At 40.7% G+C, this 12,759-nt stretch overlaps 1 protein-coding gene across 1 annotated transcript in view; it reads left to right on the plus strand.

The window, feature by feature from the left end:
- The window catches only part of Fas (Fas cell surface death receptor), a 31,761-nt gene extending 25,126 nt beyond the window's left edge, over positions 1–6,635 (plus strand). The window contains exons 4-9 of the mRNA XM_005352161.2: positions 949–1,057; positions 3,039–3,100; positions 3,248–3,310; positions 3,827–3,891; positions 5,171–5,195; positions 5,865–6,635. Coding sequence (XP_005352218.1) covers positions 949–1,057; positions 3,039–3,100; positions 3,248–3,310; positions 3,827–3,891; positions 5,171–5,195; positions 5,865–6,181 — 641 coding nt within the window. The 3' untranslated portion in view covers positions 6,182–6,635. The remainder of the gene's footprint in view (positions 1–948; positions 1,058–3,038; positions 3,101–3,247; positions 3,311–3,826; positions 3,892–5,170; positions 5,196–5,864) is intronic.
- Positions 6,636–12,759: the final 6,124 nt, after the last annotated feature.

Here is a 12,759-nt window from a genome sequence, read left to right on the forward strand (position 1 = left end):
TCTCTCTCTCTCTCTCTCTCTCTCTCTCTCTCTCTCTCTCTCTCTCTCTCTCTCGCATTAAGCTTTTACATCAGACTGTTAAAAAGTGATACCAAACTCTAGTTGTACATTAGAGCTACTCAAGGAGCTATTCCAATACTAATGCATAGGTGTTAACTCCCAATTAAATCAGAATCTCCAAGTTGAGTCTGAACATGTGTCAGTTTAAGCCTAATTTAGGCTTATCATGTAGCATTCCAACATGCTAGACATGACAGTGATAATGATGATGATTTCTAGGCCATGTACTTAAGGCTCAAGGTTCTCAATGAAAGGAATTGAGGGGCCATCTAAGCAATGATAGAGAGTGTCTGGTGTAACTAGAGACTGTACTTTCATTTCCCAGCTGTCCAATACCAAGTAAACACACAGAAACTTACATTAATTATAAACCATTTGGTCAATGGCTCAGGCTTCTTACTAGCTAGCTCCTACAACTTAAATTAACCCATTTCTATTTATCTATGTATTGCCATGTGGCAGTGGCATTCTCTCATTTTCTACATGTCTTGTTTCCTTAGTGACTGACTGGCATCTCCCAGACTCCTTCTTTCTCTCTCTATCTCTGCTTGGATTTCCTGCCTGCCTCTATGCTGCCTGAGTATTGGCCAAATCAGTTTCTTTATTAACCAATGGTAATAAGACATATTCACAGCATACAGAGGGGAATCCCACCTCAGTCTGGCTTTCTGGGTTATCTGTCCACTAACAGCTCCACTTGATTGCTGGTCCTTTCCATCTGGTGCTGCCATTTTTTTTATTAGTAAACAATGTCATAAAGGTATGATAGTGTAACAGTTGATAATAAACAGTAGATCTAAAAAAAATCCATGAAAATCCTGGCCATCATTTTCATAACTTATTTTGAACTAGTTGCTACAATGAATGTTTTATAAATGGTCTTTCTAGGTTTAGAAGTGGAAACAAACTGCACCCGGACCCGGAATACCAAATGCAAGTGCAAATCCAACTTCTATTGCAATGCTTCTGTCTGTGAACACTGCGATCCCTGCATCTCGTAAGTGTCAGTATTCAGTGCCTAAAACACTAGCTACAACTTGAGAGACCCTACCCTTCTAGAGAAGAACCACACTGAGTGGGAGTTAGGAACTGAGTTCTAGTCTTGACTCTTTCATTTGCTCAGGTACCATCAATTAGCCCCAGACATCACTGAGTACTTTCCAGTCTCTGAACATTACCAAAACCAGGTGACACTGCTGACTTAGATTGGTGATGGTGATGGGAGACATGCCACTGTCATCAAGGTTTTGGTTCTCAGGGCAAAGAAAGTCAAAAGACCAATGCTTATTGTACATCAACACTCCTGATGGAGGCTAGGAAAGCCTGGAAAGGAACTGACTGGATCACAAGGACAGTGCCTTGATACTAAAGGGTTTGCTTTTGATTCAAATCTAGCAAACCTGGTTGCACTGCTCACAAATTGGGCTAATTTGAGCAGATCACTTAACCCACCTGAACTTCAGTTCTCTCACTCATGGAATGCAAAGAATATTTAATTAGCTCCACCCACCTGCCACATTTCTCCAGAGATCATGCAAACACAGCTTTTGCATCTCATGGCACCCTTTGTGGTAGTGCACTTGCCCAGCAAGTGCAAGGTCTTGTGTTCAATTCTCAACACTGAAAGAAAAGTAGCTTTTGGTTTGTAAGATGCTGGTTTCTTAGAGAATGCTTAGGACTGCTATTTCCTTGTCATTCCATAAGCCTGTAACTCACCTCTGGAACCTATGGGCTTTCATCTAATAGGTTTGAAAAGCAGAGGCATGATGCTTCAAATCTTATTAGGAAAAACATTTGAGTTGCTACCTTCGCTCTCCTCTCTAGCTCCAAGTGTCTGAGAGTGGTGAAGGGCAAGTTGGGGATTGCGGGGAAGTAGTTAACTTGGCCAAGTAATAGCACAATGATAACCCTGTACACTTTTTAATTCCGATTCAGTTTTCTTCTCGATGGCACTCGTTGAGGTATAGGATAATTATCACTGTGCTGTTGGTGAACTTACGGGCTCCTGATCTCTCTGCACACGTGTGTAGGCCTCAGGAAGAAGTGGGCTGTGAACTCGGACTGTCAGAGTTTACTCATCTGAAGAAAAATCCCACAAGTGCCTTTTGACAGCCCTGATCACTCCCTGCTGGAGCCCTGGGCAGCACCCTATGCAGTGGCTCCCTTCAGGTCATTTTAATAAGACTTTGTAAAAAATTGCTCTTGATAAGTTATTTTTTAAATAGCTTATTTTAAGCTCTTGTATCTCTTTTTAAATCTAGTCACTCTTTTTTTATATTTATTTTATTTATTTATTATGTATACAATATTCTGTCTGTGTGTATGCCTGCAGGCCAGAAGAGGGCACCAGACCTCTTTACAGATGATTGTGAGCCACCATGTGGTTGCCAGGAATTGAACTCAGGACCTTTGGAAGAGCAGGCAATGCTCTTAACCACTGAGCCATCTCTCCAGCCCCCAAGCTCTTGTATCTTAAGAATGCAATTTATTGCCAATTTTAAGTTTATTTTTGTCTATTCTATTCTTTTGCATATCAGTTTTTTATTACCTTTTAAAACTCTTGGTATCACTTTTATTTTTCAAATATGTGACACAAGGATATGCATGTGATTGCAATGGTGGGGAAAGTAGAAGATGCTGGCAGATGCCCCAGAGCTGGAGCTAGAGGTGCCTGTGAGCTGCTTGGTGTGGGTTCTGGGAACTGCTCTCTGATCCCCTCCACAAGCAACAAGCACTCTTAACCACTGAGCCATTTCTCTCGCTCCTATATCTTAAAGTAGATTTAACATCGTTCAACCAAACACTCAATCAGAGTTTTTAGCTTGTGCCATCTTTTGATGGTGATCTAGAAATGTCTGAAAGGAAACAAGTGCCGGAGAAGAACAGGCAAATAAAAAGAACCCTAATGTGTAATTGCATTGAAAGACAGGAAGGAATCTACGCCGGCCTTCTAAGCTTCTTCTGCCTTTCCCCCCTAGGTGTGAACATGGAATCCTTGAGAGGTGCACATCAACCAGCAACACCAAATGCAAGCAAGAAAGTAATCATTTGCTTATTTTTTTTAACATCCCTATCATCATGTCAGAACAAAAGCTTATTGGTTTGTTATTGATTGAGAGAACAGAGCTTCACTTTATCTTAAAAGCTGCTTAATTTCATATCAAATGTCCAATATTCCCAACCACAGGTTCCAGACATCATTTAATATGGCTGTTGATCATCATCATCCCCGTTTTGGTAATATTGGTTGGTATGTCCTCTTTTTGTTCAAACTGTAGATTGAAATGACATGGGAAGTAGCCGCTGTGCCCACTGAGAAAGCACAGAAAGCCAGGGAGAGTGTGACAATGACACCTGGTCAACTGACCTTCTCTGGGGCTGTCCTCCCCTAATAAACTATTTACTTTAATGTTTATTTAATAAACTATTTACTTTAATGTTTATTTAATTTTTATGTTTCTTTATGTTTTGATTACTCTTTCTTATTTTGTGCCTTTAACTTAAAATCTACAACAACACACTTTGTCCAAAAATTACTTCAGAATGTCAGAAGTTAAGGGAAAACTGGGTCTCATTATTGTTAGTCTAGAAAATCACCTTGAAGCCTAGTGACGGGAAGATACACCAGCTTTCAAGGACTCAGAATCTTCTAATTTTTCCTTCTTTGGTGGAACGTGAAGCTGTCTCCTCAACTCACTTCTTTCAGTGTGAGGATTTCCTATCAGAATGGCATCTGATTCTCACACTGGTCTCTTTGATCTTTCAGGGTTTTTATATAAAAAGTATTGGAGAAAATGGCATCGTGACCCTGAATCTGGGACTGCAAATTCTGTGAGTATGCAAAGTTGCATTGGCTTTCTTGAAAAAAAAAAGCAAACAAACAAAAATTAGTGCTTTCTTTAAAACATGTATGTGTTTGTTCATGCACAGTTAGAGCAACCATAATAACAACTTAACACGACAGCAGTGAACTTATTAGTAAGTTTTTGTGGGGTGCTACGTAAAAGCATCTAACTCTATAGACAATTGAGTCAAGATGGGGCCTGTTCTGACCTATCCACTTCTTTCTCAAAGAGACCATGTGCACTATCTGTTAGACAGCACAAGAAAGCATAATTGGAAAGAAACATAGAACTTGGTGTTAAAGACTCTTTTACCAGAGTTTTCCAAGGGAAAAAGTTGGCTTGGGACTCCTAGTGATCCCAAGGGACACTCAAAACCACAAGAAGATTTTTTCACCCTGTGTTTATACGTTGCCTTCAGCATTTACAGTGGATGTTTGTTGGGGCTGCTGGCAGTCTACTGGTGCTGCCAGGGACCAGTGTTAGGCTGAGTCATCCCAGCACTCATGAACACAAACATTATCTGGGTGAGGGACATGATTAAGGAGCCCACTTCAAGATTAAAGTTAGCTTGTAAAAAATCTGATTACGCGGGAAGGCCAAGGCGTAGCATCGGTTGGATTGTTTCTTTAAAGGCAGGTTAAGCTGAAGCAGCAAGGAAACAGGCTGAATAGATAGTTTTAAACAGTCTCAAAGCATATTACGAAGCTGGTTGAAAAAAGTTGAATTTCTGAAGGCAAGCTCACAAGAGGTGTTTCCAGAATCAAATAAACCCTTCCAAGGCTTTACACAAATGCTATAAGGAGCAATAAAGGAGCTTGGAAGCCTGCCAGTGAGAGCTGGAAAAGGGATGTGCAAAGCACTATGTTTCACCTTGCTATTTTCCCTCCAGAAATGTTATAGTCAAAGTGCGGGACTCAGATTCCAAACTCCAGCCAAGGTTTTGCTCTTAAAGTCCACTTAATGGCCACAGTATGGCTCTCTTTAGCTAGCCATGGCGCTAATGCTAGATAGAATCTATCACAGGAGGATGGTACCTTATAGGATCAAAATTGAATGATTGAAAGAACTCATCTTACCCAAACAGTCTAATTTTCTATATATATGTACATATACATGTGTATATTATATATATACCAGACAATTGTATTATATTTCCTTCTGAATTTAGAAATAATTGAATGACATTTAAGTATGTATTTCTCTCTCTCTCTCTCTCTCTCTCTCTCTCTCTCTCTCTCTCTCTCTCTCTGTTTTAATCCTCCCAGGAAGACATGCCAATGAATCTTCCAGGTAAGTCCTTCTATTACTTTATTTCACAGAAGTGGCTTTGTCAGAATAAGCCTAAACTGGAACAGACTCTAAGATTTTAGAGGGAAATAGTCTTTAAATAGACATTGTAGGCTTTCCTGATATTTGAACTGTCAGTTCTATAAAGAGTTTAAATTTATAACAGCCTTAATTAAAAATAAACCAGGTAGTGATAAGACTTCATATTATGAAAAGTTTAAGAACAATATCTTCCCAATCAGCTGTATCACAAAACTCCCTGTAAACTGATGTCCAGGTCAAATGGAGGCATAGAAAGTTAGCACATTCTCCCTCTACAACAACATGTCCAATTCTATTTGGTCCTGTCCTTTGACTTCTGACTCAGGGATAGGAAGAACTGACCCTTTAGGTTTGTGGGTCTGTTTATCACGTCTCTAGGGGGCATTAGACATGATTCTTTTTTTTAAAACTTCTGCTTTCATGACTAAGATGTAACGATAGCATGTATGCCCAGCTCAGAGATTAAACTACAGAAGCTGCAGCGAGCTTGGGAGGACAACTCAAGCTTATTCTCTTTGCACCTATAGGACTCACCTGTACTCCAAATTTTGAGAGGAGACATAAACATGGTTTCAGTAATGGAAATCCCTCATAGAAATACATTTTCAGAGAGTATTTTTTGTTTTTCAGACGTTGACTTGCGTAAATACATCCTGCATATTGCTGAAGAAATGTCTTTAGATCAAGTTAAGACATTTGTCCGGAAGAACGGGATGTCTGAGGTGATGATAGACGAGATCAGGAACGACAATCTCCAACACACAGCTGAGCAGAAAATCCAGCTGCTTCAGGGCTGGTATCAAGCTCACGGGAGGAAGGATGCATATTGCACTTTAATTAAAGGCCTCAGAAGAATGAAATGCTATGCTCTTGCAGATAGAATTCAGGCCATAATCCAGGCGGACATTGAAAATGCAACTGCAGACACCAGAAATGAAAATGAATGAAAGACAAAGACTCAAGTGAAAGCTACCTCAGTTCCAGAGAGAGAGAGAGAGAGAGAGAGAGAGAGAGAGAGAGAGAGAGAGAGAGAGAGAATCTTTTAAATCAGCACAGTGGCTGGTGTCTGAGTCAGGAGCATTGCTGTGAATTCAAGGCCAGACTGTGCAACATAGTGATCTCTGAACTAGCCTTGTCTCAAAAATAACAAAAGAAAAAAACAAAGCAAAGAAGAACATTTTAAATAATGGAAATCTATAAATGTTGTTTGGCTTTTTGTTGAGAATATTTTCTATTTCCTTAGGTTTGTAGAGACAATATATTTATAAAATGTGAAGATTTCATGATTCTGTTTTGAGTAATGTTGAAATGCATGTGGAGGATGGGCAGGAACAAGAGCAGCCGCGGTAGTGATTTATGTACCCACATAGAAGTCTACACAGAAGCATATAAACTTAATATCATGCTCTGGCCTTGAGTGTGGATAGTGTGTGCTGGCCTGTGACGGAACATCCTGCTCCATGGCCATAGAAGGCAGGAGGTTGGCTATAAAGTCACACACACTGTAAAGGTTGGTTTGTCCCAACCCAACTCCAGGATAATTGTAGAGATTTTACCATATACAGAGACTTGGCTAGCCAGCCTTAGAACATACACATGCAAAGCTTGCATGTATATTTAAATGTAGAATTAAATAAGGTTCTGTTGCAAAGATTTTTTTTGTGTATGTGCAGACCACTGGTGTTTGTGAAGTAATATTTCTGATTTAAATTTGTATGGAAAATGTAGAATAAATCTGAATGATTGAATATATTATATTTATATATCACTTTATACTTCCAAAACAATTTGCTTGTTTCTCGGGTGTCAAAGTGCGTTTTTTTTTTTAATAGGAGTGTATTACTCCAGCCTCACTACCTCTCAGTTTTCTCCTTGTTCAACTTGATACAAACATATCCACTCCTAAACTTGAAAACTTTCCTAAAGAAATAATGGTCCCCCCCCCACAAAAAAAAAAAAACCAGAACTGCCTTGGAAATTCTAACCTGATTCAGGAGAGCTACATTACTTTTCTAGGGGTAGGTTAAGGCATGGACTCATGCCTACACCACCAGTGGTGGGGACAAAAATGAAAGCCCACTTGATTGCCTTTTGGCAATTCCTGGTGTGTTCTCTTTGCCTACAAATGACAGCTGATGCTCAGCAAAGCCGAAATGCCCACAAAGCTCTAGGAATTGCTTCTGTTATTCTCTTCAGGTTCTGAGACAAACCATTTCCTCAATCTAGTGCTATGCTGGTATCTTTGCATTTAAACCTCCATGAAAGTTGTATTAAATGTGAATTGGAATCTGCAGTGTCTCTTATGTTCACGTACTGTGAACTGAGGAGACTCATAAACAGAAACACACACACTTGCAGTTACCTGGTGATCTTCCACTAACGAACGATTCTTTTCCTCTATGTATGGAAATGTAAGATAAAGGAGACAATTTTCTTTAATTAAAGTATCATTTTGGCATTTCTAATTCTCTGTTGTCTTGCTCGTTGTCTTATTTTTCCTTCGCTCTCGTAACCACTTAAATGTTACCTGTTCAATGAATCGTTAAACCTTTTGTTAACTTCTGAAGAGCAAATTCCTCTTGTATATCCTCTTAATAGTTAAAAGATTCATTCCATGGCTGCTACCACCAAGAATACTCCTAAATAGAACACAACCATTTGCCAAATATAATTATACAGGGGCACTCAAATTGTAAAAAAAAAAAAATACAAACATTAAGGGGTGAGTTTCTGTGTGTGTGTGTTCAGTGAGTTGAAAGCAGCAGATTCAAATACTATACTACAGCGACTTGATGACCACTAGGTCTCCTCTCTCTCCCTCCCTCCCTCACCTTCCCTCCCTCTCTTTCATCCCAAGAAGCCCTTAAAATTTATTTATCCCTTATTTTTTGCATTTTTGAGAATATCATCTGAGCACAGAAATTCATGAAACAATAGCTTCCACATTAAAATCAAATTTAGCAGAAGCTATTTAGCAGAGTCACATAAAGTAAGGTGACTACGGCTCGGCTCATACCTTACAACCGAACAACCAAAGGAGGCTTTGAGGGTCTGCTGTATGTGGAGGTGCCCCTTTCTCCCTCTTTTAGGTCAGTGTGTGAAAAAGTGATCCTCTTATCCTATCATTGGCTTCTCTTTCATGTCTTTAATCTTTTTTAATTACAATAATAGGTTTATTTAACCCAATATTTCCAAGAATTGACCTTTTAGGATGCAGTCAGCATTAAAACTTTTATTTAGAACTGGAAGAACAGCTTTGCACAACGGGGGCATGAATTCAGTCCCTAGCAACACAATTAAACAAAGCAACAGTCCCTTTAAAAATAAAAGAAAAAACATTACTAACAAAGCACTATTGATAAGACAGCTTACAGTCCCCCAGAAAGTCTTAGAACGTGTGCTTTATTTTCACCTGTAAACACATCTCATTTTAGTTTCTCACATTCCATAGATCTGGTAGGTACATGAGGACAGTAGCTACAGCAGAAGATAATGTCTACCTTTCTCTTATTGAAGAGTCCAAGAATAAAATGTGCATATTCCAGAAATAAGGAAATATAAAATTATAAGCCTAGGAGAATGAGAAGAGACTGCCAACAGCTTTCTCAACAGCTTAAGGATTAACTATTAACAGTGGGTTACTCTGCTTTCCAGCCCATAGCTCTTTTTGCAAGGCTGAAGCTGCCCTCTGCAAACTTAGGGTCATTCTGCAAACTGAGGATCTGCTTTTAGATACTGCACCCCCGTTCCTGGCCACTCATGACCAGAAATTGATGTGAGCTGAGTTAACTTTTAAATGGTGGGATGTACGTGACTTTTGACTCTTTGGTTTTATATTGTCCCATACCCTTCCCTGCTATGCAAAACTGGCTGTGTCAGGAAAGGTGCAGAGCCTTGGTAAACACTACCAAGGAATGCCAGGGGAAAACAATGGGTTAAATACAAATACTAGTTTAACTGAAAAACTCTGTTAATGGAAATTGCAAAGAAGGGCAATTTGTGTCTGAGTTTTACCTTGAGATTGTAAAAATTCTTTTGTTATTACCTAATGCTTGGTATAAAAGAGGAGGTCAAAAACCAGCCTTTGCCACAGCCTTACAAATCCATCTCTGGCTATGGTCTCAGCTAGCTGATAAGCCTTTTGTGCTCCATGAAGTTTTTTTTTTCTCTTCCTGGAATAAAGTTTGCTTCTGGTTTATTAGACCTTGATGGTCTGGCCCCATCTTTGAGCAACCTCCGTGGATCCAACAGTTATAGAGCCCTAGAATAACGGCAACTCTATGGCCAATTAGCTCTACTAGCCGAAGTCTGATTTCCTGGGTGTGCAGTGCTAGACAGCTTTCCTGTCAGGGAGTTGGAAGCGCAGCATCTCCCATCTGTGAGTTAGTTTTGGGGAAGTGTTTTGCTTCCAACCATTGTAGGTATTCTTTTACCTAACATCGCTGGCTCTTGGAGCCTGACTGTCTCAGACTCGGGGGACGTCTGCGTAGATTGCAACCCATCCTGAGCAGCCTTTTTCCCTAGAGGACTCCATCCATTCTCTACAGTCCAATGTGACAACCTCCTGAACGCCAATGTCTCCTCGCTAGCTTGGTAGATGACAACTTTTCTTGAGGAATCTGACTGCTGTGGTCTCAGATCGCCTTTAGGAAGAAAGATTGAGTGGCGTCCGAATCGGCCTCCATTTCTCCCAGAGAGCTGACTGTGTGGGCTGCCCTATCCAGCCTCTCGTAGTTGGAAGCAGGAGAAAGGCAAGCTCAGTACAGTTGCCGAGTCAGCGATGAAACACCCACTCTACAAGGTAAAATTAGCTGTGAGAACCTCCTGTGCCTACTTTGATGAGTTTGAACTTGAACCAAGAACTTTGAGTCCCTTTGAAAAGGCTTTGTCCATAAGGATGTGACACTTTCCCCTTGGGCGTCACCCAGAGGCTCCAGGAACGACTGTTCCCACACCAGTAATCACGGCTGTGCTCTGGACTTCATGTGGCTTCTTGATCCAAAGTCACCTTGTTTGAATGAGCCACATCTTGTTTGCGGTAGACATTCTGAGCAGGAGTATCACCCAAATGTCCTTTACGGGCCTCAGAAAAAGACTATCTGCAAAAGGTCAGAGACCCTGTGGGTGTTGCATACTTAAACATCCTTAGCAACTCCACAGAGTCCGCTGGTGTCTGGTTTGGTCAGGCACCATGTAGTACTGAACTGCCGATTTCTGTACTGTGATGTGGATAAGGCATACAAGGCAGCATTGTTTACAACTGCTTTCCATGCTCGCCTCTGAATGTAAATTTACCTGGATCAGAATTTTATACCAGGGGCTGGGATGCACCTCAGTGGTAGACCACTTTCTGGGCATTCTAAGACCCTAGGATCCATCCCTACTTTCAAGATAAACAAATAAGGAATGGAAAGGGGAAGTCTATTCAATGCAAGGTATTTGCAGTTTCTTTGGAGCACTTTAAAAACCGGTTCATAAACACTGTTTCTTGTTTGTTGGTGACATGCCCACTGCTAATCTAATTATTCCTTTCTGGGGTAACCCTTTTCCTTCCCCCGCTGATAGATTTTTGAAGCTTCCTCTGCTACACTTCCTTGGTGTTCTGCAATTTTACTTAAAAAGTTTCAGTGTGGATTTATTTATCTCTTCCTCCTCTTTTTCCTCCTCTCCCTCCTTCTCCTCCCTGTCCTCCTTCTCTCCCTGAGTCTCCTTTACCCACCCATCCTCCTCCTTGTTTTTGGAGGTCTTCATCTGTGGTTTAGGCTGATCTGGTATTTGTGGCACTCTTCATTCCTCAGCCTCCTAATTGTTTGGATTAAAGTGGATTTACTTTTAATTCATTTGCTAAGCGGTGCATCTTTTAAAAGATTATTTCTCTTTATTTTTTGAGAGTATAATATATCATTCCTCCTTCCCTTCCCTCTCTCGAAACCCTCCCATTTCCTCTCTGTTTCAACCTCATGGCTTCTTCTTCCATTAATTGTTGTTAAAGGCATATGTGTACATACATATATATTTCTATATACATCAACACAACCTGCTCAGTCTGTATAACATTACTCGTATGTGTATTTGCAGGGCTGACTGTCTGGCATCGGATAACCAGCTCTGTGCTCTTCTCTGGGGGAAGATTACTTCTGCTCTCGGCATTCTGTAGTTGTCTGTAGTCCTTTGTGTAGAGTTGGGGCCTTCTAAGCTTGCCCCTAACCACATTAGCATGTCACCTGACGTCATTCTTGTTCAGCTCCTCGTCGTGTTGGTAAGGTTTTGTAGAAGACACCATCTCACAGCAAACACTCTGGTCCTCTCTTTTGTCTTTTTTGAGAAAGACACAGTTATCTTCTCTTTCTTCCTTTTATTTTTTTTCTGTTCTGAAAACTCAACTAAGCATGCTTCTGTATGGTTCCCTACATTCTTTCTGAAGCACAGCACTACCTAGTGAAGTTTCTTGGGTTTCTCTCTACTCTCTCATGTTTTTTTGAAAACATATATACAGATTGCATTTAGGGAGATGTTTCATTATTTTCCCAAAATAAGCCATTTCCTTTTTCATTGTTTTTAATGTTTGTGATTATTTTTAAATGCTCGCCTGTACAATTTTGTCTCCGCTTGCCTTTTCATGTAAACATGATGTGGGGGATTTTCTCTGTTATTTTTCTTGTTGTAAACAAATACCCAACGAGAAGCAACCAGAGAGAGGAAGCTTGGCTTGCGGTTTGAGTGGACAGTCCGTCATGACAAGGAGGGCCTGCCTGAGGGACTGTGAGAAAGCTGGCCACACTGTGACCACACTCAGTGAGTAGCGATGGAAGAGTGTTGGTGCTCTCTAGCCTTCTCTATGAACCCTGGCCCATGGGATGGGGACCCCCGATGGTCAGAGTGGTCTTCCCTCTTCGCTTAAACCTATCATGAAACACCTCACAGACCTACCCAGAGGCGTGCCTCTTAAGTGCTTTTAAATCCAGCCAAGGTTGCAATCAAGATTAATTACCCCAATTTTATCCCACCCTTGCTTCTTTAAGGATTCTACAGTTCTCTGGAAGTCCTTTCCAAAAGCAGGGTTTTGTTTTGTTTTTTTTTTAATTAAATTTTATTTGTTGTGATTTCATTCTGCCAACTGTAAGTTCACTTTCCTCATGTGACATCTGTATGTGTGTGCACACATGCATGCTCATGTGCACTGTTTACACGTTTGTGTGCAGGTACACATACCGATGTGCATGGACAGGGAGGTCAGAGGAGAATAAGAGGTGCTCTGGTCGCTCACTCTCCATGTTATTCTGTTGAGACATGGACTCTCACCGAACCTGGACCTAGACTAGCAGCCAGCCATCTCTGCCCACTTCACATCACCCATGTTACACGCGTGCCACACTTGGCGGCTTTTTTGCTTGAGTTCTGGGGACTTGAACTAAAATTACCCACATCTCTGATACTTTGAGTTTTGTTGTAAGATTCCTCCAGTTACTAGGTAGAAACATCAACCAGAGCCAGAAATCACACAAGTGGGCAAAATGGCTCTACT

Source organism: Microtus ochrogaster, chromosome 8 (genome assembly GCF_000317375.1).
Source record: "Microtus ochrogaster isolate Prairie Vole_2 chromosome 8, MicOch1.0, whole genome shotgun sequence".
NCBI classification, from domain to species: Eukaryota; Metazoa; Chordata; class Mammalia; order Rodentia; family Cricetidae; genus Microtus; species Microtus ochrogaster.